This window comes from Salvelinus sp. IW2-2015, unplaced genomic scaffold (assembly GCF_002910315.2).
Source record: "Salvelinus sp. IW2-2015 unplaced genomic scaffold, ASM291031v2 Un_scaffold2554, whole genome shotgun sequence".
In the NCBI taxonomy this organism is placed as follows: Eukaryota; Metazoa; Chordata; class Actinopteri; order Salmoniformes; family Salmonidae; genus Salvelinus; species Salvelinus sp. IW2-2015.
Window position 1 is genome coordinate 59735 of NW_019943867.1, and position 27396 is coordinate 87130.

General features: G+C 45.1%; 1 protein-coding gene and 1 pseudogene across 1 annotated transcript in view; both read left to right on the top strand.

Annotated features, from left to right (window-relative positions):
- LOC112074269 (laminin subunit beta-2) overlaps window positions 1-10500 on the top strand; it is a 26136-nt gene extending 15636 nt beyond the window's left edge. Inside the window, exons 14-24 of the mRNA XM_070440455.1 lie at window positions 876-937; window positions 4410-4782; window positions 4933-5117; window positions 6786-7027; window positions 7135-7338; window positions 7668-7812; window positions 8032-8239; window positions 8371-8512; window positions 8614-8790; window positions 8902-9061; window positions 9742-10500. Coding sequence (XP_070296556.1) covers window positions 876-937; window positions 4410-4782; window positions 4933-5117; window positions 6786-7027; window positions 7135-7338; window positions 7668-7812; window positions 8032-8239; window positions 8371-8512; window positions 8614-8790; window positions 8902-9061; window positions 9742-9878 — 2035 coding nt within the window. The 3' untranslated portion in view covers window positions 9879-10500. The remainder of the gene's footprint in view (window positions 1-875; window positions 938-4409; window positions 4783-4932; window positions 5118-6785; window positions 7028-7134; window positions 7339-7667; window positions 7813-8031; window positions 8240-8370; window positions 8513-8613; window positions 8791-8901; window positions 9062-9741) is intronic.
- A 449-nt stretch (window positions 10501-10949) lies between these two features.
- The window catches only part of LOC112074270 (ubiquitin carboxyl-terminal hydrolase 19-like), a 31978-nt pseudogene continuing 15531 nt past the window's right edge, over window positions 10950-27396 (top strand).

Below are 27396 nucleotides of genomic sequence, written 5' to 3' on the forward strand. Positions count from 1 at the left end.
CCACAGCTCTCTGTAACCTAGACGGGAAACCAGTGGTGGGTCCCGTCTCCTCTATACTATGTTTCTTGTAGGATGATGACAATGTCTGTATTTCCGATTTCTTTTGTTGAAATCCACGGTTCCTACTTTTTAGGCCAAAGGCAGATGGATCAGGCCTTGAATATTCCAGGATGAGTTAGTACGGCTTTTGTGTTCCATAAAGTGTCCAATGTTGTTGGTTCTGGGGGTTTGGGCTTCAGGCCTAAGTGTGAAGCAAGAGCTGCTGATCATCTAGTACATGCCATTGGCGTTGGGCTAGTGTAAGAGTGGGTTTGGGCCTGTTTTCCTACTCACGGCCTGGGCGTATGTGTACTCTTCCATGGTTGAGGCCCTCTTGCGGGAGTGGGGGCACGGGGAGGGCTGCAGGGACATAGGTCTGATCTGAGGGCCTAAATGGGATGTGGGCATAGGTTGACTTGGGTAATTAGTTCGTGTGTTGATCGTTGGGTGGGGGTGGTATGTGGCTGGGTGTTGTGGTCTGTGATGTAGGTCCTCTGGCGTGTGGTGTGTGGGGGTTGTCAGGCAAGGGCATCAGGGGGCTGACAGGGGGGGTGCTCAGAGGGGGTGGAATTCCCCTGGGCTTGGGCTTTCATTTGTCTGTCCCGCTATGTTATGTCGACGCTTGGTCAGGGTATGGGGTGGACTGTTCTGCTGTGTGGTGTCAGACTTTTGTCAGGAGCTTAAGTTGGGCTGTTCTGCTGGCTTCTCTGCGGGGGTGGCTACCTCTCTAGTGGGTTTTGTCTCTGTCACACACCATCCCCTCAATCCTTTCCTCCAGCCAGTCTGATCTCTCTCTAGTGTCTGTTCGTTCTCCTGATCTGTCTTTGTTCCTGTAGATGTTGTCTCACTGCAGTCCAGCAGTGGCAGATATGTCGTCTCTCCACCTCCAGCTCTCCAGGTCCTGGGTTAAGGGGTTGTTGTTGTGCTGACTGTTGTACTGGGTCTGTGCTGACTGGAGCGTAATCACCTGCTGTTCCAGTCCACCTGCCTTCCTCCAGCTGGGTGATTTATCCCTCATTTGAATATGGTTGTGACTTTCCGCTTGGGGTTGCCTCGTCTGTGGGTTTAGTAATCTGAAGAGGTCCTGGTCTGACTTCTCGACGTGGGGGTATCTTTCTTCAAAGTGGAGGCTTCTCTGCTGAGCTACTTCTTTATTAGGTGAAAGTACAGCTGAAACTGTTTTGCTGTTGCTCTGTCCCAAAACTGCTTCCAGACTTTAGAGATTTATATTTAGCTGACTCAGAAGTCCTCGTTGTTACTTTATCCTGAGTTTTCCACCCATCGAGAACAAGCCCCCTCTTATCAGAGGGTAGTGGTAATATCACTGCAGTGGGGGTGGCTTATACTGCACTGTGCCAGGGGGGATGTCTTTGTTAATTAGCACTGCCTGTTGCCAGGGGATGGTCCTGTGTTATCATAGCACTGCACTGTGCAGGGGATGCGTCTGTGTTAAATATAGCACTGCACTGCCAGGGATGGTCCTGTGTTAATATAGCAACTTGGCACTGCCAGGGGATGGTCTGTGTAATATAGCACGTGCCTGCCAGGGGATGGGTCTGTGTTAATATAGCACTGCACTGTGCAGGGATGGTCGTGTTAATACATAGCACTGTGCCACGGGGATGGTCTGTGTTATATAGCACTGTGCCATGCCAGGGACTGTCTGGGTTAATATAGCACTGGTGCTCATGCCAGGGGATTGGTCTGTTAATATACACGGTATGCCAGATTGGTGCTTTAGTGCACCATGCAGGGATGGTCTGGTTAATCATAGCACTGTGGCCATGCCAGGGGACTGGTCTTGATTAATATAGTCACTGCCAACCATGCGTGGATGGTCTTGGTTAATATAGCACTGTTGCCTGCCAGGGGAATGGTCTGCTTAATATGCACTGCACATGCAGTGGATGGTCTGGTTAATATACACTGCCACCATTGCCAGGGGGATGTTGCTGGTTAATATAGCACTGTGGCCATGCCAGGGGATGGTCCTGGTTATATAGGCACTGCACATGTGCGAGGGATGGTCTGTGTTTAATATAGGACTGTTGCCATGGCCAGGGGAGGTCTGTTAATATAGACTGTGTCTATGCAGGGGATGGGTCTGGTAATATTGAGACTGGCTCTTGCCAGGGATGGGTCTGGTTAATATAGCACTGCACCATGCCAGGGGATGGTCTGGTTAATATAGGCACTGTGCCATGCCAGGGGATGGTCTGGTTAATATAGCATTGTGCCATGCCAGGGGATGGTCTGTGTTAATTATAGCACTGTGCCATGCCACGGGAATGGTCTGGTTAATATAGCAACTGTGCCATGCCAGGGGATGGGTCTGGTTTAATATAGCACTTGCCATGCCCAGGGGAGTCGTTGGTTAATATAGCACTGTGCCTGCCAGGGGATGGTCTGGTTAAATCATGCCACTGTGCCATGCCAGGGGAATGGTCTGTGTTAATATAGCCACTGTGCCATGCCAGGGGGATGGTCTGGTTAATATAGCACTGTGCCATGCCAGGGTATGGTCTGGTTAATATAGCACTGTGTCATGCCAGGGGATGGTCTGGTTAATATAGCACTGTGCCATGCCAGGGGATGGTCCTGGTTAATTAGCACTGTGCATGCCAGGGTGGTCTGTGTGTTAATATAGCACTTGTGCCATGCCAGGGGTTGGTCTGGTTAATATAGCACTGTGCCATGCCAGGGATGGTCTGGTTAATATAGCACTGTGCCATGCCAGGGATGGTCTGGTTAATATAGCACTGTTCCATGCCAGGGGATGGTCTGGTTAATATAGCACTGTGCCCAGGGGATGGTCTGTGTTAATATAGCACCTGTGTCATGCCAGGGTGATGGTCTGTGTGTGAAGATACGGTTGCTTATGTTCCCATTTTTATAATAGTCAGCAAAAAGTGTGTCTTGATTTCCATAAGGAGCTGATTTTGTACTATTTTCGTGTCTTATTATTCTTTACATACAGAGAGTACTGTAATTGTGGAATTACCTCTAAACAGCGGGGGCTGCTTCTAAGCCCTCTCCATTTGGTTGGGGCTCTCCTGTCATATGTTCGGCTCAAGAGCTTTAACACCTCTCACTTGACACGTCCAGTTGCTAATTGAAGTTGTATCAAGCCTTGGGAGCCTTAACTTAGCATTTCAGTCCTTATAAACTAAAATATATCATTATGTGATTGTTCTTCATGTTTTTTGGGGAAATAATATATAGCTTCAGGCTATTACTCAGTCAGTTCCAGGTTGGATGGTGTTTCAGGTCTCTTGTTTGTTTGCCCAGAGCATGTTGCTGTATAGCTTGGGAATAATAATCTTTGGTAGTTGTAAGCCTTCCAGGTAATTCTGTAATTCTGTCCAAAATCAGGTTGTAGGTTTCGAGTTTTGATTTGGAGTGAAGGTTTGTTGTGGAGGGTATCATCCGTATATGTCCTGGTGACATAGTGTTGTGGAGGGTAGTATCTGTATATGTCCTGGTGACATAGTGTTGTGGAGGGTAGTATCCGTATATGTCCTGGTGACATAGTGAAGGTTTATGTTGTGGAGGTAGTATCCTGTATATGTCCTGGTGCACATTAGGGTGTTGTGCGAGGGTAGTATCCTGCTATTAATCCTGGTGACATAGTGTTGTGGAGGGTAGTATCCTGTATATGTCCTGGACGACTGGTGTTGTGGAGGGTAGTATCCTGTATGTCCTGGTGACATTAGTGTTGTCGAGGGTAGTATCCTGTATAAGTCCTGTGGACATGCAGTTGTTGTGGAGGGGAGTATCCTGCTATCATGTCCTTGCCAAAGAATCCAAGTTTATCTATCTTTTTTTAAAGAACATGCTGTAAAATGCCAAAGGTCATCTGCTATGACCTCTTCTCTCTCCCCATCGTCTATCTCTCTCTATTCCTTTTTCTTTCCTTCTATCTCTCTCCTATCTCCTCTCGTATCTCCAACTCTCTCCTAATTCTCCGTCATATACTCTCTCTCCATCTCATCTCTTTCGTTCCATTCTCGCTCTTCTCATGTGAATCTCCTCCGCTCCATCTCTCTCTCCTTTCATCTCTCTCCATCCATTCTCTCTTCTCTCTCCATCCATTCCTCCTCTCTCCATCTTCCCTCTCTATCTTCATTATGCTCCTGTCCATGCTCTCTCTCTTCTGCTCATCTCTCTCTCGACCTTTTTCATCTCTCGTCTCCATCTTCTCTCTCTCCATCTCTCTCTCTTTCTCCACTCTCTCTCTCTCCTGCATCTCTTCTCTTGCATCGTGCTCATCTCTCCAGTCTCGTCTCTTTTCGATATCTCCATCTTTCTCTCTCTCTCTTTCATCTCTCTCTCCTCCTCTTTTCAATCTCTCTCTTCATCTCTTCTCTCAGCCTGTGACTGTGACCGCCGGGGCATAGATACCTCTCAGTGTGGCCAGAAGACAGGCCACTGCGTGTGTCAACAGGGGGTGTCGGGCGTGCGTTGTGATCAGTGTGCCCGGGGCTTCTCAGGCCAGTTCCCTAACTGCCAGCCTTGCCARCAGTGCTTTGGGGACTGGGACCGGGTGGTACAGAACCTGGCTGTCCGAACCAAGACCCTGTCGGAGCGGGCTCTGGAGATCCAGACCACGGGCCTGACTGGAGCCTATGAGAAGGCCTTCAGAGACCTGGAGGAGAAGCTGGCACGGGTACAGGGCATCGTCAATGCCCGCAACACCACCACAGAGGCAGTCAGCAGCCTGATGGAGCTCATTGAAGACCTCAGGTACAAGGCATACACACAGACACTGTATTATACTTTACATAACAATACACATACAAAGGTAGACTCTGTCTGAATAAAGATTCACCATGAATACCCCTCTTTTCCAGTTGTGTAGTTGAGCTGTAATTTCCTTCTCCCTTTCTCTTGTAGGTCTCAGATAGGGGAGACCACAGATGTACTGAATCATCTGGAGGGAGACCTGACCAGTGTGGGGAACAGTAATGTTGAGGCCAGTAATGAGCTCAGTGCTCTAGAGAGAGAGGCCAAAGAGCTCAACCTGACCTCAGATCAGCTCCACCGCCAACTGGACATCCTGAAAAACTCTAACTTCCTGGGTGAGCAGAGACGTCCTGTCCCCCTTCCACCAGAGGGATTCTGGGATACGTAGTGCCTTAACTTCTCTAGGGTATGTGGGACGGTAGCGTCTCACCTCGTCAACAGCCAGTGAAACTGCAGGGCGCCAAATTRAAAACAACAGAAATCCCATAATTAAAATTCCTCAAACATACATGTATTTTACACCATTCTAAAGATACACTTGTTGTAAATCCAGCCACAGTGTCTGATTTCAAATAGGCTTTAAGACAAAAGCAATACCAATGATTATGTTAGGTGAGTGCCCTATTCACAGAAAAACCACAGCCATTTTTCCAGCAAAGAGAGGAGTCACAGAAAGCGGAAATATAGATACAATTAATCACCAACCTTTGATGATCTTCATCAGATGACACTCATAGGACTTCATGTTACACAATACATGTATGTTTTGTTCGATAAAGTTCATATTTATATCCAAAATCTCAGTTTACATTGGCGTGTTATGTTCAGTAGTTCCAAAACATCCGGTGATTTTGCAGAGAGCCACATCAATTTACAGAAATAGTCATCATAAATGTTGATGAAAATACAAGTGTTACACATTGGATTTTTAGATCCACTTCTCCTTAATGCAACCGCCGTGTCAGATTTAAAAAAAAACTTTACGGAAAAGCAAACCATGCAATAATCTGAGTACGGAGCTATACGACAAATCAACCCAAAGAGATATCCGCAATGTTGGAGTCAACATAAATCAGAAATAGCATTATAAATATTCACTTACCCTTTGATGATCTTCATCAGAACCACTCCAGGAATCCTAGTTCCACAATAAATGTTTGTTTTGTTCGATAATGTCCATCATTTATGTCCAAATTCCTCCTTGTTGTTAGCGCGTTCAGTAAACAATCTAAACTCACGACGAGCGTGCAAGTCCAGCGGAAAGTACGGACGAAAAGTCCAAAAAGTTCCGTTACAGTCTGTAGAAACATGTCAAACAATGTATAGAATCAATTTTTAGGATGTTTTTACATAAATCTTCAATAATGTTCCAACCGGAGAATTCCTTTGTCTTCAGAAATGCGATGGAACGCAGCTAACTCTCACATGAACGCCCATGGTCAGCGCATGGTCAGCTCGTGGCACTCTGAAAGAGACCTTACTCAATCTCCTCTCATTTGCCCCCATTCACAGTAGAAGCATCAAACAAGGTTATATAGACTGTGACATCTAGTGAAGCTTGGAAGTGCAACATGAGTGCAACATCCAAGATAAGCCTTAGAAAGTGCAACATAAGTGCAACATCCAAGATACATTTCCACTGTATCTTGGATAAGCAAAGATTGAAAACCTACAAACCTCAGATTTCCCACTTCCTGGTTGGAACTTTTCTCAGGTTTTTGCTGCCATATGAGTTCTGTTATACTCACAGACTCATTCAAACAGTTTTAGAAACTTCAGAGTGTTTTCTATCCAAATCCACCAATAATATGCATATCCTAGGATCTCGGGCCTGAGTAGCAGGCAGTTTACTCTAGGCACACTTTTCATCCAGACGTGAACATACTGCCCCCTACCCCAAAGAAGTTAATGGCTGGTGTTATCAATGTTTTTTTTGTAGAAATACTTTTGAAATATTAGTTAAATGTGGCCTTCTTATTATTAGGCCCCTCTCCTTCCCCCAGGTGCATATGAAAGCATCCGTAGCTCCTATAATAAGTCCCGGGACGCAGAGCGGCGAGCCAACCAGTCCACCACTACSACGCCCAGCACTGTCAGCCAATCAGCAGACACCCGCCGCAAGACAGAACGCCTCATCTCTGCCAAGAAAGACGACTTCAACCGCAAGAACGCCGCCAACAAGCGAGCCCTGGGGGACCTCAATGCCAAGGCACAAACCCTGGACATGAAGAAGATCAACGAGAAGGTGAGCAAGCATGAACATAAACAGCTAGATYCAAATGGTCAGCGTTCATGGAAAGTTATGAAAATCTACTAATCTGATACATGTTTCACCCCACCCCCTTTGACCAGGTCTGTGGGGCCCCTGGCGATTCCCCCTGTGTAGAGAGCCATTGCGGAGGGGCGGGTTGCCGTGACGACGAGGGGAACAGGCACTGTGGAGGCCTGAACTGCAACGGTGCTGTAGCGATGGCAGAGAACTCCTTGGAGAAGTCTAAGCACGCAGAGAAAGAGCTGAACGTAGCCATGGGGGAGGTAGAGGAGCTCTTCCACAAGGTCAGTTACTCCAAGTGGACATACATACTCCTTCATAGATAAACCCAAACTGTCTTGACAGGAAAGGAAGACCTGCTATCTATTGTGGCATGTCATTAATGCATACATACCCCTGTGTCACCTTCAGTATGAGGGTACATTTACATTTGAGTCATMTAGCAGACACTTKTTCAGAGKGACCTACAGTTKATGCATTCACTAGGTGAGATAACGACATGTCACAGTCATAGTAGGTAAAACGTTTCTACAATGAAGGAGCTCTCAGCAAAGTCGGGGGAATTGATAACAGTTATCCCTGGTTCTCTGTATCCCCCTGTTTGGCTTCTCAGGTGGCAGATGCCAAGAGCAAGGCGGAGGAGGCAAAGGGTAAAGCCCAGGCAGCTCTGGACAAGGCCACTAACACCAAGAACAAGGTGGAGCGCTCCAACAACGACCTGCGGGACCTCATCAAGCAGATCCGGGACTTCCTCATGCGTGAGTTAGCTACTAGGAAAACATTTTTGGAAAAGTGACAGAGAATTCAGATATTAGAGGAAAAGTGAATTCAGACCTTGGCTACGTGGGACCATACAAGCAATTTATCTTCACCTCAGGATTGTCATCATGATCAGCATCATAATCATTAAGTATTAACTTCCAATCTGCGTCAAAAATCTCTTTGCTGATCTGAATATCTTTTCTGTCTCCTTGCAGAGGAGGGTGCTGATCCAGACAGCATTGAAACGGTGGCTAYCCGTGTCCTGGAGCTGTCCATCCCAGCCTCACCACAGCAGATCAGACACCTGGCAGAGGAGATCAAGGACCGGGTCCAAAGCCTCTCTAACGTAGACGCCATTCTGAAACAGACACAGGACGACGTGCGCAAAGCAGAGCAGCTTCTGCAGGAGGCCAAGAAGGCCAGGTGTGTGTGTGTGTGTGTATGTGTGTGTATCTTGTATGTAGAGGGTTATACGTTATAACCTTATCAAGTCAAAGAGAATAGTCCAGCACAGCGAAACGCTCCTGATTCCAACATGTGTTTCCGTTCTGCAGGAATCGGGCAGACGGGGTGAAATCCACAGCAGAGACGGTGAAACGGGCACTTGAGGACGCTAAGACAGCCCAGGCTGCAGCGGAGAAGGCCATACAGCAGGCTATGGTTGACATTGGTGAAACGGAGGTCCGACTAGCACAGGTACAGTAGGAACTCAACTGAGTAGACGCCATCTGTATTCTGTTTGATGGGATGAGGGGGATCAAGAGATAATACATTCCTGATATTTTCCCTGCTCGTAGATCGAGTCTGAAACCTCCAGCAGTGAACATGACCTGAATAATGCCATGGACCGCCTTGGCAACCTGGGTCGGGAGATTGACGGTCTGAAACTCAAACGTGCAAAAAACAGCATGGCAGCAGCTCGAGCTGAGGAGACAGCCACTATGGCACGGGACAAAGCCAATGATGCCAAGCAGGTGTGTGTGTGTGTGTGTGTTCATTCTATGTATGTGTGTGTTCATTTTATGTGTATATTTAGGACTGTAATACTGTGACTGTTACTAATTATGCTGTCTTATTTCTCTCAGATTTTAGATGGTGAGCTGACAGATAAGTATCACACAGTGCAGGACTTGGTGGACAGGAAAGCCAAGACCGTCCAGGAGGCCAAAAAGACAGCAGGGCGCCTGAGAGACGAGGCCAAGGAGCTACTGAAAGACGCCCAGAACAAGCTCCAGAGACTAGCAGGTGTGTGGCAGGGACCCTGGAGGGAACTGGGTCTCGTTGTTTAATTAAGAGCAGCATTGTTTTTGATTTACACAAGCTAACCTTGGAGAATAGCGAAGGCAACATTGCCCTTTTGTGGTTCAACAGTGCCACTGTATTGTCTGAATTTGTCTGATGGTGGTGTACTCAAACCAGAGAACAAACTGTACATTTTACATTTTAGTCATTTGAGAAAAAATAATGAACCCGCACAKTGCTCTTGATAGTATCACTGCTCTTGATAGTATCACTGCTCTTTAATAAGCTTTAGGTATCGGCCTCACGGCCTTCGTCAGACATTTTAGTCATTTAGCAGACGCTCTTATCCAGAGCGACGTGCAGTCATTTTCAGATAGCTGGGTGAGACAACCACATATCACAGGCATAGTAAGTACACTTTTCCTCAATAAAGTAGTTATCTACTTTTAGATAGGAGTCAAGATTATTATATATTTTTTTCTATTTATTTAAGATACTCTTTGAACAGGTAAGGTTTCAGGTGCTTTSGGAAGATGGGCAGGGACTCTGCTATCCTAGCTTCTGAGGGAAGCTGGTTCCACCATTGGGGTGCCAGGACAGGTCTACAGTATGTCAGTCAGCCAAGTCTGGTTATTCTGAGATTAAACATTAAGATATAAACTTGACACACTTTATATCCACAGAACTAGAGAAAGACTATGAAGAGAACCAGAAAAAGTTGGAGGGCAAAGCCCGGCAGTTGGACGGCCTAGAAGACAAGATGAAYGCTATCCTCAACGACATCAACAAACAGATTCAGATCTACAACACCTGTCAGTAAACAGGGACCTGGCCGAGTTGAACCAAACACTGACTGACTGCAGACACTATATGAACCTACTATTGCTTTACTCTCTTGTAGGGTGTACACTGTATGCGCTCTAGTGGGGAACTCAGTACTGCACCTACAGCCATGGTGCTTATCCAACTACACTGTGTAACTGTGTCTTTTTGATTGTAAGATTTCACACATCTAATATAACATTGTGTGCCCTCAGTGTATTACTGTGTGACTTTCAACTGAAGGATAGAAGTGGCTCCACATGACATTTACGAAAATAATAATCCATTTGTGTGTGTGAAGATTACGAAAATGTGCAAATATGTTTCGCCTCAACTCAGATCATCCTCCAAACACTGCCACATTCAGAATATAAATAATGCCAAAAAAGTCCTTATGAATAGATTGTTCTGGAAAAACAATGAACAAAAGTTGTTATGTGTACTGACTGAGGATGAACCAGGGGATGATTGGTTACTTTGACATGTTTTCTGATCTCTCCTGGATTAAATGATGGGATGCTTGTTCTCTTTAAACACTACATAGACTCAATGGTTGGTATTGTTTCTGTAATTGAGAGAAAGCTTTTTGGAGTTGCCTGAAAATAAATACTGAAAAAGTATTTCCACCCTCCAGTGTAGGGAAACTGAAATTGTGTGACTAATTAAACTGGAACACCATCAATGCACATAATAAACATACATTGCATATGCAATGGTGGGGAGAGAGATGTGGATCACCTAAGGAGAATATCGTAAAAAATGGTCATGTCTAGACTAGTTCATGTCATATTCAACATCGCTCTATAATAAACCACATATAATAGGCCTGTTTTACTAATCTCATGCTCTGGTTTCATAGCTGCCTTCCTGTAGAACCAGCCAAGAAAACATTGTCACATGGGAGAATCTCAATAGACATTTTTCAATTGCACAATTCTCGTGTCCCTCGCCTCCTTCTCAAAACCCATTGGAGGAGAAGGTCAAAGGGGCGGGACCTTTGCCTTTCTCATCCAATGGATTATTAGAAGGAAGCGAAGAGAGAGGATGCGAGGAGACTGCAATTGAGATTTTACCATTGTGCGGMGTTGGGTTTTACAGTGCCGCCTCAGCCTGCTTGCCTCCAGGAAGTGGTCAGTCTTCTAAGTGGATTTCGGTTTGGACTGTTTTTGTTCCTAAACAAAGTGCGAGTCATTTCCCGTGGGCTGGTAAGAGTAATTTAGGTTGAAGCGATTTATCGTTTTGTTTCCATTCACGTACCTATATTTGATTAAAAATATTTAGGAATCWATAAGAGATGGGACCTGGATAACGAGAATATTCTAGAAACACCAGAGTACGGGGTTTCGATTGCGGGAAGGGGTGAGCAGAGGCCCGCGGCCGTCAAGGAGCTTAGGGAGGGTTGAAGAAGTACGGACTCGCCGGCCATTGTGCACAAAGACGGGGAGACGACACTCCAAATTATACATGTTTTGTAAGTAGTCGGTCATACTGGCTAGTATTTTTAGAAATGTTCAATTATAAGTCATGAGGCGATATTGTCAATATGTATTGTTTGTTTAGATTGTCAACAACTGACAAACGTTAGGTAGCTAAATTAGCTAACAAGCTAATGACATTCGCCAGAACTGCTAGTAATTTCGCTAGGAAGATAAAGCTAGTTGGCTAACTGTTGTTAGCTTAGCTAACCTTAGCCGGCTAGCTAGATAGCCAGGTAACGTTAACGTTACATTGGCAATTTATCCCTGTTGTTAATGACATTATAGCGATCACCTGTTAACATTTTAATGTTGAATTGTCAGATTTAAAAAAAATAACTGATTGGCCATGATCATTGATAGCCAAGTAACTTATTTTAGCATGCTAGCTAACTTACTTAACGTTAGGTAGCTAGCTAACTAACTGGTCGTCACTAGCTAACAACTAACTTGCCGCATGAACATGACGCCATTGCATTGAGGGTAAAGAGACAGTGGCAGAAATTTACATAAAGGTTTAATGTTAGGTATACTATTATTAACCAAAAGCAATTGGTAAAGTAAACAACAATACTCTAGCTATCACTTAAAGACATTGTAGTTAACGTTAGTTAGCATTGTACCGAAGGTAACGTAGATATTTTAGAGTCACATTGTCTTGCAATCCAGGGTGCAACATCCAAGGCAAAATATTCAAGATAGCTAGCTAGATACAGTAGCTAATATCACAAATAGTTGGGATACTCAATAAGACAGCCACCCCAAGTCATCTTGGTAGTAAATGCAGAGATACTTATTGCAATGTTTGCAGACAGAATCCAATCTGATCAATGTACTGGGYATGTTTAAAATGTGAGTTTAATCTGAATGGGGTGAGGTTTCAAATTTGAATGTGTGCATGTGTAAATGATTTAATTGATCATATATTCTATAACCTACTATATACACCACAGACCACATTCTTTATGACTCTTATGTAGCTCTGCAACACTCATTCATAACTGTGGTGGGTCCCCTGACTCTTTTCAGGACCCCTGATTCTGTTCCGGGAGATTTCTGACCTGTATCATCGCCAAGATAGCTGGACCGGGTAGAAAGCGGCACACCTCAGAACCAGACCCCAGCGGCAGCAGTGACGCCGGCGACGGGCGGCCCGTGAGCGCCAAGCGCCTGAAGATGGCCAGCAGCAGTGAGTCAGGCCGGCGGAATGGGGGTCAGCGCGGCGCAGATGACAGCACCAGCAAGAAGAAGCAGAAGGACAGGGCCAACCAGGAGAGCAGGGAGGCCAAGCGAGCAGCAGCAGGGGCCAACGCAGAGCACAAGAAAGGTGAAATGTTTGAAGGGGAGAGATTTGTCTGTGGTTAACTTGGCAAGGCACGAGGGTACATCCCTGAGATGCTGCTTTATTAGCATTYGTAGATTGTTTGCTGAGAGCAAGTCTTTTTGCCTGCGTTTACACGGCAGCCCAATTTTGATATTGTTTTCCCACTTTTGACCAATGTGTTACTGGGAGCTCACTGCCTGCCCTCCAGGACATCTACAGCACCCGGTGTCACGGGAAGGCCAAAAAATAATCAAGGACCTGAGCCACGGCCCATTCACCCCGCTACCATCTAGAAGGCGGAGACATTACAGGTGCATCAAATCTGGGACCGAGAAACTGGAAAAACAGCTTCTATCTCCAGGCCGTCAGACTGTTAAATAGTCACCACTAGCCCAGCCCTGAACCTTAGTCACTGCTACTAATCGGCTACAACKCTGCACCTTAGAGACTGCTGCCCTATGTACATAGTCATTGAACCCTGGTCACTTTTTAATAATGTTTACGTACTGTTTTACACACTTCATATGTATGTACTGTATTCTAGTCAAGGTTCGTCCTATATAACTACTGCTGTACACACCTTTTCTATTCATATACAGTCTATTCACACCATTCTATATATTTTCTGCACTCTAACATTGCTCGTTCTGATATTTATTTTAATTTGGGGGATTTGTGTGTATTGGTAGGTATTACTGCACTGTTGGAGCTTGAAACAGAAAAATATATGTAGGTGACTTCTTTTGATTTGGCCAATCAGATCATTTCACATAAGGTCTTTTTGTTGTTGTTGCTGATCTCATTGGTCAGAAGACCAGTTAGTGAAGAAAAAAAATCAGCCTTATGTTGAGCCTATTTTGATTTGTATATGACATAAAATCTGATGATAAATGGGGGAGACTAGTGGTGTTGAACGGTACTTGAAGTTTGCTTTGTGTCATCTCTGCAGTGTTTTCCATTAGCGCCGTTGGCTAATCAGCCSGTTACAGACACATTTTCAGCCGCCTACTTTTTCCACTTCGTATTAAAGATGCATTATGCAGAAATCGATCCGCTATTTCCTGGTTGCTCAATTCTAYTTTCAGTTTCTGTGACAAAACAAGCATGTGTAGTGWAGAGAATCATTGTACCATCTTAACTGCTGTGAAATACCTTTTCCATMAACAAATATATTGTTTTAGTGTTTTCATCTGTTTGAAGCTGGTGTACAAATCTGAACAAAAGACACAAAGATCAAACTTAAGACTGGGAAGAATAGAAATGGCGTACATAAAATAGATCTACTTRGAATTCTATTGGTCACATACACACGCTTAGCAGATGTTATTGCAGTTGTAGGGAAATGCTTGTGCTCCTAGCTCCAACAGTGCAGTATATGTACAGTAATAGTAAAATAGGATGGCCTTGACTAGAATACAGTATATACATATGAAATGGGTAAAACAATATGTAAACATTATTAAAGTGACCAGTCTTCCATTATTAAACAGTGTTCTATGTACATAGGGCAGCAGCAGCCTCTAAGGTACAGGGTTGAGTAACCTGGGTGGTAGCCAGCTAGTGACAGTGACTAAGTTCAGGGCAGGATACTGGGTGGAGACTGGCTAGTAATGGCTATGTAACAGTCTAATGACCTTTGGAAAGAAGCTGTTTTTCCGTCTCTGTCCCAGCTTTGATGCACCTGTACTATCCTCGCGTTCTGGATGAAAGTGGGGTGAATAGCTCGTGACCCTGGTGACTGAGGTCCTTGATAATCTTCTTGACCTTCCTGTGACACCGAGGTGCTGTAGATGTCCCGAAGGGCACGCAGTGTGCTCCCGGTGACGCGTTGGGCTGACCGCACCACCCTCTGGAGAGCCCTGTGGTTGCGGACGGTGCAGTTGTCGTACCAGGCGGTGATAAAACAWGGCGGCCATGTCTATCGGCACCATACCYCTTCTTAGACTTACTTTCAATGAGAATGACAAAACTATAACACGCATTTCTATGTGGATTTGGTCTGGTCGCCCAAAAAAGTTACYTATTGSAGCTTTAACTAGGCTACTTTTCATTTACAACTTTTAATTCGCTAGTCTGTCGATTCCTCTCCTGCCATAATGACTGATAGGCATTTTCTGCCTGTTAATCACAAAGCAGCTGATGACAGGGAAACACAGTCTGCTGTCTGTCCTGCTTCCCGGTCTAATTTGTGTGATGTGGTTAGTTGCAGTAGAATGTCTTGACACTGAGGGAGTGCGCATGATGCTTGTGAATTTGCACGTCCCGTGTAAATGTAAGTGGTAACGATGAGTCGAAATCCACCTAGCCATAATTATTGTTTTCTGGCACAATCGTTTATTTTCTTTCATGTGCTTCGCATAGCTGTCCACGTGGAGTCGTGTGACATTGGCTATTTGCTGTGCATTGATTGACAACTAGTCAACAGTTAGTGTATAAAAGGTGTCAAACTGACTGAATAAAGTCGATCTCTTATATCCCTTTGCCATTCATAAATCATGCAACGTGATTATACTGTATGTCTGTCGCATCGGGACAAGTAAACCAATAGTTTTTTTTTTTTTTTTTCTGGGATGTCAGGGCTTGCCAGACAGTGACTCTGCAGTGAGTGACTTTCGTCTCGTTAGTCATTGTAGCCTACCGAATCGCTTCGGTGAGAGAGCCGTTCATTTGTTTCCCACATTTTTAATAGGCTTTTGGTTACCCTAACTTTTTTGGGCGATTATCTGCTGATACATTCTGAAAACATTTGATAATGGTGCCTATGGTTACCTGTCAGAATTATATCCTGACTATTTTAATAAATCCAATGGGTATTTGTTTTGCGAACTCGACCACCTCACGGCSCAACGCCTCTCCCCTATTTGACCTAGATAGTTTGTGTATATGTATTGATATGTAGGCTACGTGRGCCTTTTTTGGAAAATGTATGTAGTTCTGTCCTTGAGCTGTAGTTGTCTATTAATGTTCTGTATTATGTCATGTTTCATGTGGACRCCATGAAGAGTAGCTGCTGCTTTTGCAACAGCTAATGGGGATCCTAATAAAATACCGTTACATGAACGCRAAACACATTTGTTTTTGTTGTGGACTTAGAACACTCCTGTTGTTTTTCTATAAAAAAATATGTATTTTTTAGAGTGAACCAGGAAAACGGAAACCTGAGAACTAACCGGCGAAAACAGAGTTTGGGAAAGAAAATMTATTAAATAGATTTTTATAGGYCTCATGTAAAATCAGAATGATARAATAAGTAAGACTGAAACCCTTCTATTTCAATTTAACCTGAAATATATTTTTCTAGATAATGTGGGCTATTTACCTCATCTTTTTCAGTTTGAATAAAATACATAGTTTGAGGAACAAACATGATTGTTGCAATTTATATCTTGCAGTAAAACTAGAGGTCCTGGATGGCAGGAAGCTTGGCCCCAGTGATGTATTGGGCCGGACGCACTACCCTCTGTAGCGCCTTGCGGTCMGAGGCCGAGGAGTTGCCATACCAGGCAGTGTTGCAACCAGTCGGGATGCTCTCGATGGTGCAGCTGTAGAACGTTTTGAGGATCTGGGGACCCATGCCAAATCTTTTCAGTCTCCTGAGGGGGAAAAGGCATTGTCGTGCCCTCTWKATGACTTTCTTGGTATGTTTGGACCATGGATAGTTTGTTGGTGATGTGAAACTTGAAACTCTCGAACRGTTCCACTACAGCCCTGTCGATGTGAATGGGGACGTGTTCAGCCCTCCTTTTCCTGTAGTCCACGATCATCTCCTTTGTCTTGCTCACGTTGAGGGAGAGGTTGTTGTCCTGGCACCACACTGCCTGGTCTCTGACTTCCCTGTAGGCTGTCTCATTGTTGTCGGTAATCAGGCCTACCACTGTTGTCATCGGCAGACTTAATGATAGTGTTGGAGTTGTGCTTGGCCACGCAGTCATGGGTGAACAGGGAGTACAGGAGGGGACTAAGCACGCACCCCTGAGGGGCCCCAGTGTTGAGGATCAGCGTGGCAGATGTGTAGTTGCCTACACTTACAACCTAGGGGCAGCCTGTAAAGAAAGTCCAGGATCCAGTTGCAGAAGGAGATGTTTAGTCCCAGGGTCCTTAGCTTAGTGATGAGCTTTGTGGGTACTATGGGGTTGAATGCTGAGCTGTATTCAATTATCAGCATTCTCACGTAGGTGTTCCTTTTGTACAGGTGGGAAAGGGCAGTGTGGAGTGCGATTGAGATTGCATCATCTGTGGATCTGTTGGGGTGGTATGCAAATTGGAGTGGGTCTGTGGTTTCCGGGATGATGGTGTTGATGTGAGCCATYACCAGCCTCTCAAAGCACATCATGGCTACCGACGTGAGTGCTACAGGGCGGTAGACATTTAGGTAGGTCACCTTGGCTTTCTTGGGCATAGGGACGATGGTGGTCTGCTTGAAACATGTACACTCCCATTCAAAAGTTTGGGGTCACTTAGAAATGTCTGTGTTTATGAAAGAAAATCTTATTTTTTTGTCCATTTAAAATAACACCAAATTGATCAGAAATACAGTGTAGACATTGTTAATGTTGTAAATGACCWTTGTAGCTGGAAACGGTTGTTTTTGTAATGGAATATCTACATTTATCATCAACCATCACTCCTGTGTTCCAGTGGCACGTTGTGTTAGCTAATCCAAGTTTATCATTTTAAAAGGCTAATTGWTCATTAGAAAACCCTTTTGCAATTATGTTAGCACGGCTGAAAACTGTTGTCCTGATTTTAAAAAGCAATAAAACTGGCCTTCTTTAGACTAGTTGAGTATCTGGAGAATCAGCATTTGTGGGTTCGGTAACTGGCTCAAAATGGCCAGAAACAAAGACCTTTCTTCTGAAACTCGTCAGTCTATTCTTGTTCTGAGAAATGAAGGATATTCCATGTGAGAAATTGRCAAGAAACTGAAGATCTCGTACAACGCTGTGTACTACTCCCTTCACAGAACAGAGCAAATTGGCTCTAACCAGAATAGAAAGAGGAGTGGGWGACCCCGGTGCACAACTGACCAAGAGGACAAGTACATTAGTGTCTAGTTTGAGCAATGTCCATGCATGTCTATGTATTGTCTGAAATTGAGATGTCATCCCTGATGGAGGGAGCTAATGCCTGATCACCAGCCACTCACGTTAGCTAATAGTGTGGCCAATGGTGTGGTTTTAGAGGCCCTCCTCTTGCTAAATGCATATAGGGGAAACACTGGCTGGTATTGGTAGGTATCATGCGCCGGTTGCTGCTCTGCTTAATGCTGAAGAGTTGTAATCCAAGCTGATGTAATGCCGGATCCAGGGAAACGGGCTTCGTCACGGTCACGAGAGAAAGCTGCTGTGCCTCTCCCTGCTCTGCTGTCTGCTGTTTCTAACTAGAACGCATTACCCCAATCAATTCAGAGGGCTGGCCGGCCAGCATGATTCTCCACCCACACAGCATCCTCCTCTTGCCTCATCTAGCTACCCTCGGTCCCATTGTCCACACTATATCCTTTGTGTCCTTCCAATGCCTTGGCTGTTGTCTCTTCCATTCACTGATTCGCACCAAGCACCTCCCCAGTTTCTTTCATATTTTAGTGGTGTAACACATTAGTAAAATTCCTATCATACTTTCAATGTATGTGGAACTATGTGCAAGTGACAGGCCTTTCAACAATTTCTAGAAAACGACAGACACTACAGACTAGCCTAGTGGTAAAAGCCATTTCGTTCAAAGGAGGACAAACGTCAATGCTATGGTGATGTCATAGTGGACCGTAGCCGGGTCTATGGAGAGGGGGGTCACATGGATTACAGCCCGACTGGGAGCCCAGCTGTAGATGGGTTGGTGTTGCCTGGGACATTTTACAGCTTGTCTGTGTGTGTGTGTGTGTGAGAGCGAGGGTGTGTTGTATACTGTGTGTGTGCGCGAGAGAGAGAGTTGTATACTGTGTGAGAGAGAGCGAGGGTGTGTTGTGTGCGTGAGAGAGAGTAGTATACTATATATGTGTGTGAGATAGCAGGAGAATAAACAAGAGTCTGTAGTAGTGGTGAACATGAGCACCGTAGTAGACTGAGCTGAACTCCCATACATGACCTGCACGCACTGCCAAGAAGAGAACCCCAGGCTTTATGCTGACTCAAGAGAACATGAGGTTGTTTGAGGGCCTTTCAACTTAGAGGGCAGGTGCTGCAGCTTCACAGTGACGAAAGGTAGGTTGGCTGAGCATTGCCAATGTTTGTGATTTATTATTTCAGTTTTAAAAACAAATTAGAATGAAGATTATTTGTATCTTATTTTGTATGTTTGTGAATTTTAACAAGCTGTCATTTGGGAGTGTCTCTGGTGAAACAAATGTTTTAGCAGTGGATTCATTTTTCTACCGTCCAAAGAAGTTCATGTTGAATGTTGCATTCGGAAATTATTCAGACCCCTTGACTTCTTCCACGTTTTATTACGTTACATCCTTATTAAATTAATCAATCTATACACAATACCCCATAAAGACAAAGAAAAAACAGGCTTTTAGAAGTTATTGCAAATAATTGTATGTGTGCATTTCTGTAAATCTAGTCTCTTGTGATGCTGCAGTATTTTTTTAAGCCGTTTTCAGATGAGGAATGCATTGATCTATATCTTATGGTAATTGTATAGGTATAGTAAATCTAGTCCTCTAACTAAATTATATCTAGTCTAGGGTTGAATGGGGGGAACCCGGTTACCGGATTTACCTCTSKWAACCACTCCCCTTTTCCGGGATGAATAACTGAGCGAAACCGGTAAATTATTTATATGAACAGCATGGTGTGAAATGGAATTGATAAATGATATGCCATGGCTCAATCTGGCTTCTCTACGGCCTCGGCGTGATGAATCAACGCTCTGGGTGGGGACAAGACAGCCTGTCAGTATGGAGCGCAGTTCACAATGCTTGTAGACCTATCATCTCATCATGGTAACAGGTAGGCCTACATTTGCTGCAACATAATCTATTTTGCAGTAATATAATGACCCAATGCGCYTCTAATTTACCCATCTCCGTCTGGCTTTCGGMGGTCACCTTGTTTTAAAAACAATTGCAGCTGCAGAGTTTAAAAACGGCATATTGCTGGAATATCGTTGCGTTAAATCAGCGCAGGCGCGAGCTCTCCATTAACTCCATTCAAATTGCATCCAAAATACAGTTGAAGTTGGAATTTTAATCACTTAGGTTGGAGTCATTAAAACTCGTTTTTCAACCACTCCACAAATTTCTTTGTTAACAAACTATAGTTTTGGCAAGTCGGTTAGCACATCTACTTTGTGCATGGAAACAAAATTTTTCCAACAATTGTTTACAGACATTATTTCACTTTAGTTCACTTTCACAATTCCAGTGGGTCAGAAGTTTACATACACTAAGTTGGCTATGCCTTTTAAGCGGCTTGGAAAATTCCAGAAAATGATGTCATGGCTTTAGAAGTTCTGATAGGTCTAAATGACATCAATTTGAGTCAATTGAAGGTGTACCTGTGGATGTATTTCAAGGCCTACCTTCAACACAGTGCCTCCCTTTGCTTGACATCATGGGAAAAAAAAGAAATCAGCAGCCATGACTCAGGAAAAATTGTAGACCTCCACAAGTCTGGTTCATCCTTGGAGCAATTTCCATTACCTTAAGGTACCACGTCCAAACAATAAACACCATGGGACCACGCAGCTGTCATACTCGCTCAGGAAGGAGACGTGCTCTGTCTCCTAGAGATGAACGTACTTTGGTGCAAAAAGTGCAAATCAATCCAGATAACATACAGCACAGAGGACCCATGTCGCAGATGCTGGAAAGAACAGGCTACTGACCAAATAGTTCTTATATCCACATAACAACGAGTCCGGTATATCGACATAACCCTGAAAGGCGCGCTCAGCAAGAAGAGACCGACTGCTCCAATCTTGCGTCCATAAAAAATGCCCACGATCTAACGACTTTTGCAAACTGCACTATTGGGGACGAAGATTCGTACTTTCTCGGAGAACAATGTCTCTCTGGTCTGGCTAGAAGAACACAGAACCGTTTGCGCCATACATATGATCCATTGTTATGTTTGGAGGAGAAAACTTGGGTATTCGCTTCTGCAGAAGCCATCAGACTTTCTGTTCCACTCCGATGTGAAGCACGCGGGGTTGCGAGCATCAATGTTGTGGAGAAGTTGCTTTGTGCTTTGCTATGTTAGAGGGACTGGTGCACTTCACAAAATTGATAGATGCGCATATATATGTAGTTGAAGGGGAATTATGTGGATATATTGTACGGCACATCCATCTACGACATTTAGTTTCAGGAAGTAAGAGATTGCGCAATTGCTCTTCGAATTGGAGTACTATGTCCCAAGCATTATCTTCCATTATGACCCATTATTGCATACAATCAAGTTGATGTCAAATGGCGTTGGAAGTAGGAGTGGCCCATCACAAAGCCCTTGAACACCATCTGTTCTGACTGTTCCCTTCAGTTTTGTGTTTGTGACTTTTGTATTTGAGCTGTGTGTGATTGTCAGGAGATAGCTTCCTGAGTTCTCCCCACACACCTCAGCTGATTAGGAGCGACACCGCCAGGCCTAATTCATGCACTGGATCGCTGACCCAACGCCTCCCAGGCCTCGTCCAGATTGCACGCAATTGATGTACTCCCAATGTTAGCTCCTGAAATGTTCTATATTAAAAGTCCAGTTAGTTCCGTTAGGCAAGGGGAGGAGATGATATTGAGAGATGTTAAGAGAGAGAGATTTGCTGGAATGATATGTGATAGGCAAGGGGGCTTGATTTCTCAAAAGATGACTGTGTATGCTACTTAATAAGTAAGTTTGCCTGGGTGAGCTGATTGGTTACATCCTGTTATACCGGTCGATATAGGACGCGACTGTTTTCTTGATTTTGAACCTTGACATTGTTCTGTTCTTCATCTTGTCCCAGGGTGGAAGGAGATAGCATCTTTGGAGAGAGTGCGCTGTAGTGCAAGAAAAGTCTTCCACGCGGGCATTACATATAGGCCGGGCGTAGTATATTTATTGTCTAGGCACACTAGTAAGGGTACCATGGGGCAGGACCACTTCCCTGTATTTTGGTTAGTTGGCACAAGGGCGTGCCTCAAGTTAGGTAAGTTACCAGCTGGGTAGCCAGAGTTAGATACTGAGACAAGAGGGGCACCTCCTGCTTGAATAGTTATTTCTCTTTCTCTTGGTTCTCGCCCAGATCCAGCCCCCTCTTTTGCGCATACCGTTTCTCACTGGTCCCGTCAATGTAGAGCAAATAACTTCCATAGTAAACCGGGTCAATATTCTGCCTTTGACGTCCTTCTACCCACCAGCGTTTCTCCTTCCGCGACTCTCATCATTTAGGCTTGAGGTTTCAACGCAGCCCAGCGATTGTGTAGCAGTGCGTTCCCTCTTCTCAGAGGGTGCGTAAACACCATCCTACTGAACATATAGTGAGGCACAGAACTGACAAAGTGCGTCGTCGCGTCGCAAGAGCGCCTACAAACCCCTGAGCTTACAGTTCACACCGACAGCTCTGCAGCCGAGAAGGGCTCACACAATTCCCCAACTGTATTGTGGTGAAGCTGTGGAAGGTCTCCCAAAACGCGCGTTTGAAACCCAAGCTCACACAATTTAAAAGCCAATACAACTTCAATTAGTACTTGCGTAGCGCATGGTAAACTCTGACCCAGCTGGGAATGTGATGAAGAAATAAAAGCTGAACATAAATCACTCTCCTATCTATTCCGACAGGTACCAAATTTCTAAAATATAAGTGGTGATCCCTCAACTGACCACTAACATACCAGGGAATTCTTTACCCTAGACACGGATTTAACATGCCAGGTATTGGTCGAAAAACTGAAGTTTATAATGTATTGGCTAAGGTGTTATATCGTAAACTTCCGTACTCAATGTTAGGATATATCCTGTTCCTTACCGATATAATAGGGCTATATACAGTATATATAGATGTCCTAGCCTCCCTCTTTCAGGTAATACATTCAATGCAGTATTAGCCTTATATTTAAGCAGATTTAATGATGGGTTATGTATAATAAGCTTATAGTTTATAGCATCGGTCTCTTGTGCAATAGGCAGGCACCTGTGCTCCGCTGGCCTCTCCTTTAAAAAATGCTCCTTAGATCTTGGAGTCTCATGCAGGAACAGCTAGTCTAGAATAGCTTTGTTGGACATTTCCTGTACCAATAGACTATTTAAAGACAAGACACTTTTTTTTTAGTGTTAAATACAGCAGCCAATAGAGCTCACAGGTAGTTTTGAAAGAAGAGTGACTGTTCGATGGCGGTAGGCTATAGCAGTTATTTATTCAGACCCATAACCACTCAATCTTCGTGAAGAGAAGTGACAGCTTTCTGCATCTAATTGTAGTCCTATATTATTCAAGGATGTCATTAGAAAGATGAAGATAAATAAAATACGTTTACGGTAACTGTTGAAAGCGCGGAAGGAATGTAGCAACAATAGAGAGAGAACGAGGTAGGCTAATAACATTATGAAAGGTATATGCATCAGCCTACTAATTATACAAATAGGCCCTATTATTTTTCTGAATCTAAATCTAATTCGCTAGCCTATACTTGTGCAGCACATGCGGCCTACATTGTTACAAGAATTGCGTGTTCTCTTCTGCTTTATCGTGTTTTGAACAATGTGTGTAATTCCAGTCCATATTATACAGTAATACAGTTCACACTCCAAAAAGATTAGCCTACTGGAGCTAGTTTCATTTATTTACCGAAAAGAGCACAAAGCAAGCTACGTCTATGGGCTTTTATGTTTTTCTGTCGTGCGTAATGTGCAGGAGCCTGTATCATATGTGTATTGGATAACGGCACAATCATTTGGTCTTTTTTTTGGGGCTCGGGCTCATTATGTGGTTAATGTAGGGCTCATTAAATGTATTTAATATGTCTCATTAGACTCAGGTAGCATCAGGTCTGAATTTTCATGCTGATCAAAGCTCTAATCACATCCAGACATTTATAATGCTTTATAAAGCTTTATATGCTTTATAATGCTTTTGAATGACACTTCCGGTTTGGCGAGAAAAATAGCAGGTTACCCGGGAGAAAAGTGATTTATTCTCAGGATGGAACATTTTGTAAAATATCGGTAAAATATTCAACCCTTATCTATTCCTCTACGTCTAGCTGTACTGATCTGTTGTAGACTATTCTAGGTTGATTTGCATACTTGTCTAACACAGTCACAGCATGCGCTGTGGACAAAGTGTTCTTGTGTTACAGAATCCGTTTTGAAGGTAATCCCTGTGGTATGCTGAGTGTGGTAGTCCTCTGACAGACTGTGTTGTCTCTGCTCGCTCGGTGCTGTGTAGATGTGTTTGTAGTCCTCTGACAGACTGTGTTGTCTCTGCTCGTGCTGTGTAGATGTGTTTGTAGTCCTCTGACAGACTGCTGTCTCTGCTCGTGCTGTGTAGATGTGTTTGTAGTCCTCTGACAGACTGTGCTGTCTCTGCTCGCTCGGTGCTGTGTAGATGTGTTTGTAGTCCTCTGACAGACTGTGTTGTCTCTGCTCGTGCTGTGTAGATGTGTTTGTGGACTGGAAGCAGAATGCTAATGAGGTGATCGCGAGGCTGCGCTGTGGAGACGGGGTGCAGAGGGTGGAGGACGTCGCCACTACCTTCACCGACACAGACTGTCAGGCCCGCTTCCCAGGTGAGAGCACAAACTAACTACATGTCTTATAGCCTAAGTGTATGTGATGATTGCACGTGTATGAGAGCTTGTACAGGCTACATGTCCGTTTTTTAGTGTGTGTGCTGAGATGGTGTTTGAATGAGGAAGCGTGCGTGCTGAGATGGTGTTTGAATGAGGGAGTGTGTGTACGTGTCTTTGGTATGTGTGGCATTTAGCCGTTCACTGTGAACATGCAGCATTAGCACTCGTCTGATGGCCCGTGACTGCTCTCTCTCCAGATGGGCGCCAGTGGGACTGTCATCTGCACGAGGAGATTGAGGGCTCCTGCAGCAAAGTGCAGTACAAAGAGAAGAGTGGCTTCCTCCTGCTGGTCATGCACAAGAAGATCCCCTTCCACTCCTGGCCTTCCCTTATGGTGAGTCTGCCATCTGGCCTCCATGCTGTCATTCAGCACGTGGTTCTCATGGAATACCATTAACTACCATCATGTGACTATTACCTGTCTCTTGTGAAGGTTTTAACACAATTCCTAAAAGAAATACATACAAAAATCAACAACATTTTGTCTCATCTCCCTSCAGCAAAATAAAAAGGAGAAGCAGCCTATGAAAGTGGAGGTCAAGAACGGTAAAGACCAGAAACAGACGCCGCTGGTAAAGCCTGTGGTAAAGCCAGAGAAGTCTGTCCCGGAGACGGCCGACATGGCCGAACTGTCCACCCAGACGTCTGCTCCTCCGGCACAGTGTGAACAGAGGCGTGGCAAAGCAGAGCGCGGTGTCAAACGCACCGTGAACTACAAACCAGCAGACAGGCCAGAGTCTGGGGTGAAGGCTGGAGGAGAGGGGCAGACCAAGCCGGTCAATGTCAGTAAAGGGGACCTGCCTCAGGAGCCCAGTGCCAAGCGCACCGTCCATCCCCCCAAGGTCTCCAAGGACCCCACCTCAGAGATGCCCAGGGATACACACTCCAAGTCCACAGCCAATGGGAAACCACACAGCCCCACTGGCCGGGACCTCCAGGCATCTACTGCTGGTGACAATCGAGCTGAGCTGCTAGGCAACGGCCATGAGGGTACAGCACCTGAGGTAGCCGTCAGCCACACGCAGCAGCAGTTGAAAGTTCAGGTGAGTCCCGGTGTCTCTAGACTGTACCATCTCACCAGGCACTGAGTACTGTGTGGGTTCAAATGTGTGTGTGAAATTCTGCTGCTCTGGATCTGATTGTAAAGCCCATTTTATTGTTTTAGATGGAGGACAAGAATGCCCCAGAGTCTGATTTCAAGGCTGGTGCAGAAGAGGTAATCATACCGGCAGCCACTGTGTCCAGTGCTGAGATCAGCCCCAAGGCTGGAGCCTCCACCAACAGAACAGAGAGGCCAGGGGAGGCTGAGAGGACTGACTCTGAGACGCTAGTGAGACAGCCTCCAAAGGAGGCTGACCAGGCCACTGAGACTCTAACACCAACCATACAGTCAGGATCAGGGAAGCCTGTGACTGCAACAGACACCAAGCAGGCTGAGTCCCCCAATAGCAGCAGCAGCACACAGGAGGAGAAGAGGGACAGGTCTAAGGAGGAACCTCTGGAGATGAAGCAGGAGGAAGGTCAGTGGATGTCTCAAAAGGACACTGAAATGTTATTGTTGTCACGGTGAGTCCATGTTCTGCAGACGGTGACCTGAAACGTGGTACTGTGGTTATCTTTTAGCAGTTCCAGAGCCAATGGTGAACCTGAAGTTGTTGAAGAACGACTCGTACGAGAAAGGGACAGACCTGATGGTGGTCAACGTGTACATGAAGGGTATCTTCAGAGAGACAGCCAGGGTGATCTTCAGGGAACAGGACTTCACACTCATCTTCCAGACCAGGTAACTTGGTCCTTGTGACTTTTCACCTCGGTGGCCTTAGTGGATCTTAATTGGATTTTAGTGGTGTTTCCAGCTCATTGAACTTTCACCCCTTTCAAACAGCGATGCAAATTTCTTGCGTCTTCATGCGGACTGCGGAGCGAATACTGTCTTTAAGTGGCAAGTCAAACTCCGGTAAGACTTTGAAGTCCAACTTGGTCTGTGATTCTTGTGTGGCGTTTCTATACACGTGTGTAGATGTCCCTTTTGCTTCTCATTGAGACAGTAATTTCTGACAAGCTGGGGATCCTCTGTTACAGGAACCTCATCCAGCCTGAGCAGTCCACGTATGCCTTCACCCCGTCCCGTTTAGACATCACCCTGAAGAAGAGGCACAGCCAGCGCTGGGGGGGCCTGGAGGCCCCTGCTACACAAGGTCTTCCTGCTGCCTGGCTTCTACTGCACACGTTATAGACGTCTGTTACACTAGCTGTCACAGTTTGAAATATAGCAGCCCCGTATAAATATTACACATGTGTTCACTGACTGTCTTTATATTGCTGTTTGAGGAGCACACTGATGTGTTTCACTTTGAACCAATTGACTGTAACTGGCTGTAGGTCTAACCAGAGTCCTAGGCAACCATTAGAGCCTGTCCTAATGTGAATTACGTGGGAGGGTTGAATTTAGGTTGTTCTGAGTGCTGAGTTTCTAACTCGATATTAGAAAAGTGGGGTCTTAATGTTTGGTATACTAATAAGGTGTTCTGCATGACTATAGTAGGCAGGCATGTTTGTGGGTGTTTCCATTCAAGGCAGCACTACGGACAGGTATCTGACCACTGAAACTTATCCAGTAACTCAATATGCATGTCTCAGTCCAGTCTGCTGCTCTCACAAGCCCGCGGGTCTCTGCGTGTCGGTGCAGAACTACAGTGCCTAGGTTATGTCCTTAACTTGTAATGTAATATGCTTCTCTTGGTCCTGACAGTTGTTTGTCGTTGACCACAACCTCCATCCTCCTCTGTTTAAGGTGCAGTGGGTGGCGCCAAGGTTGCTGTGCCCTCCGGGCCGTCATCTCAGACTAGTCAGCCGGGCAGCAGCCAGCACAGCCTCCCTGCCAAGGAGGAGCCACCCCGGGCAGAAGACGGAGGCCTGGACAATGTGTCCGCCCGCACCGTCTCAGACCATG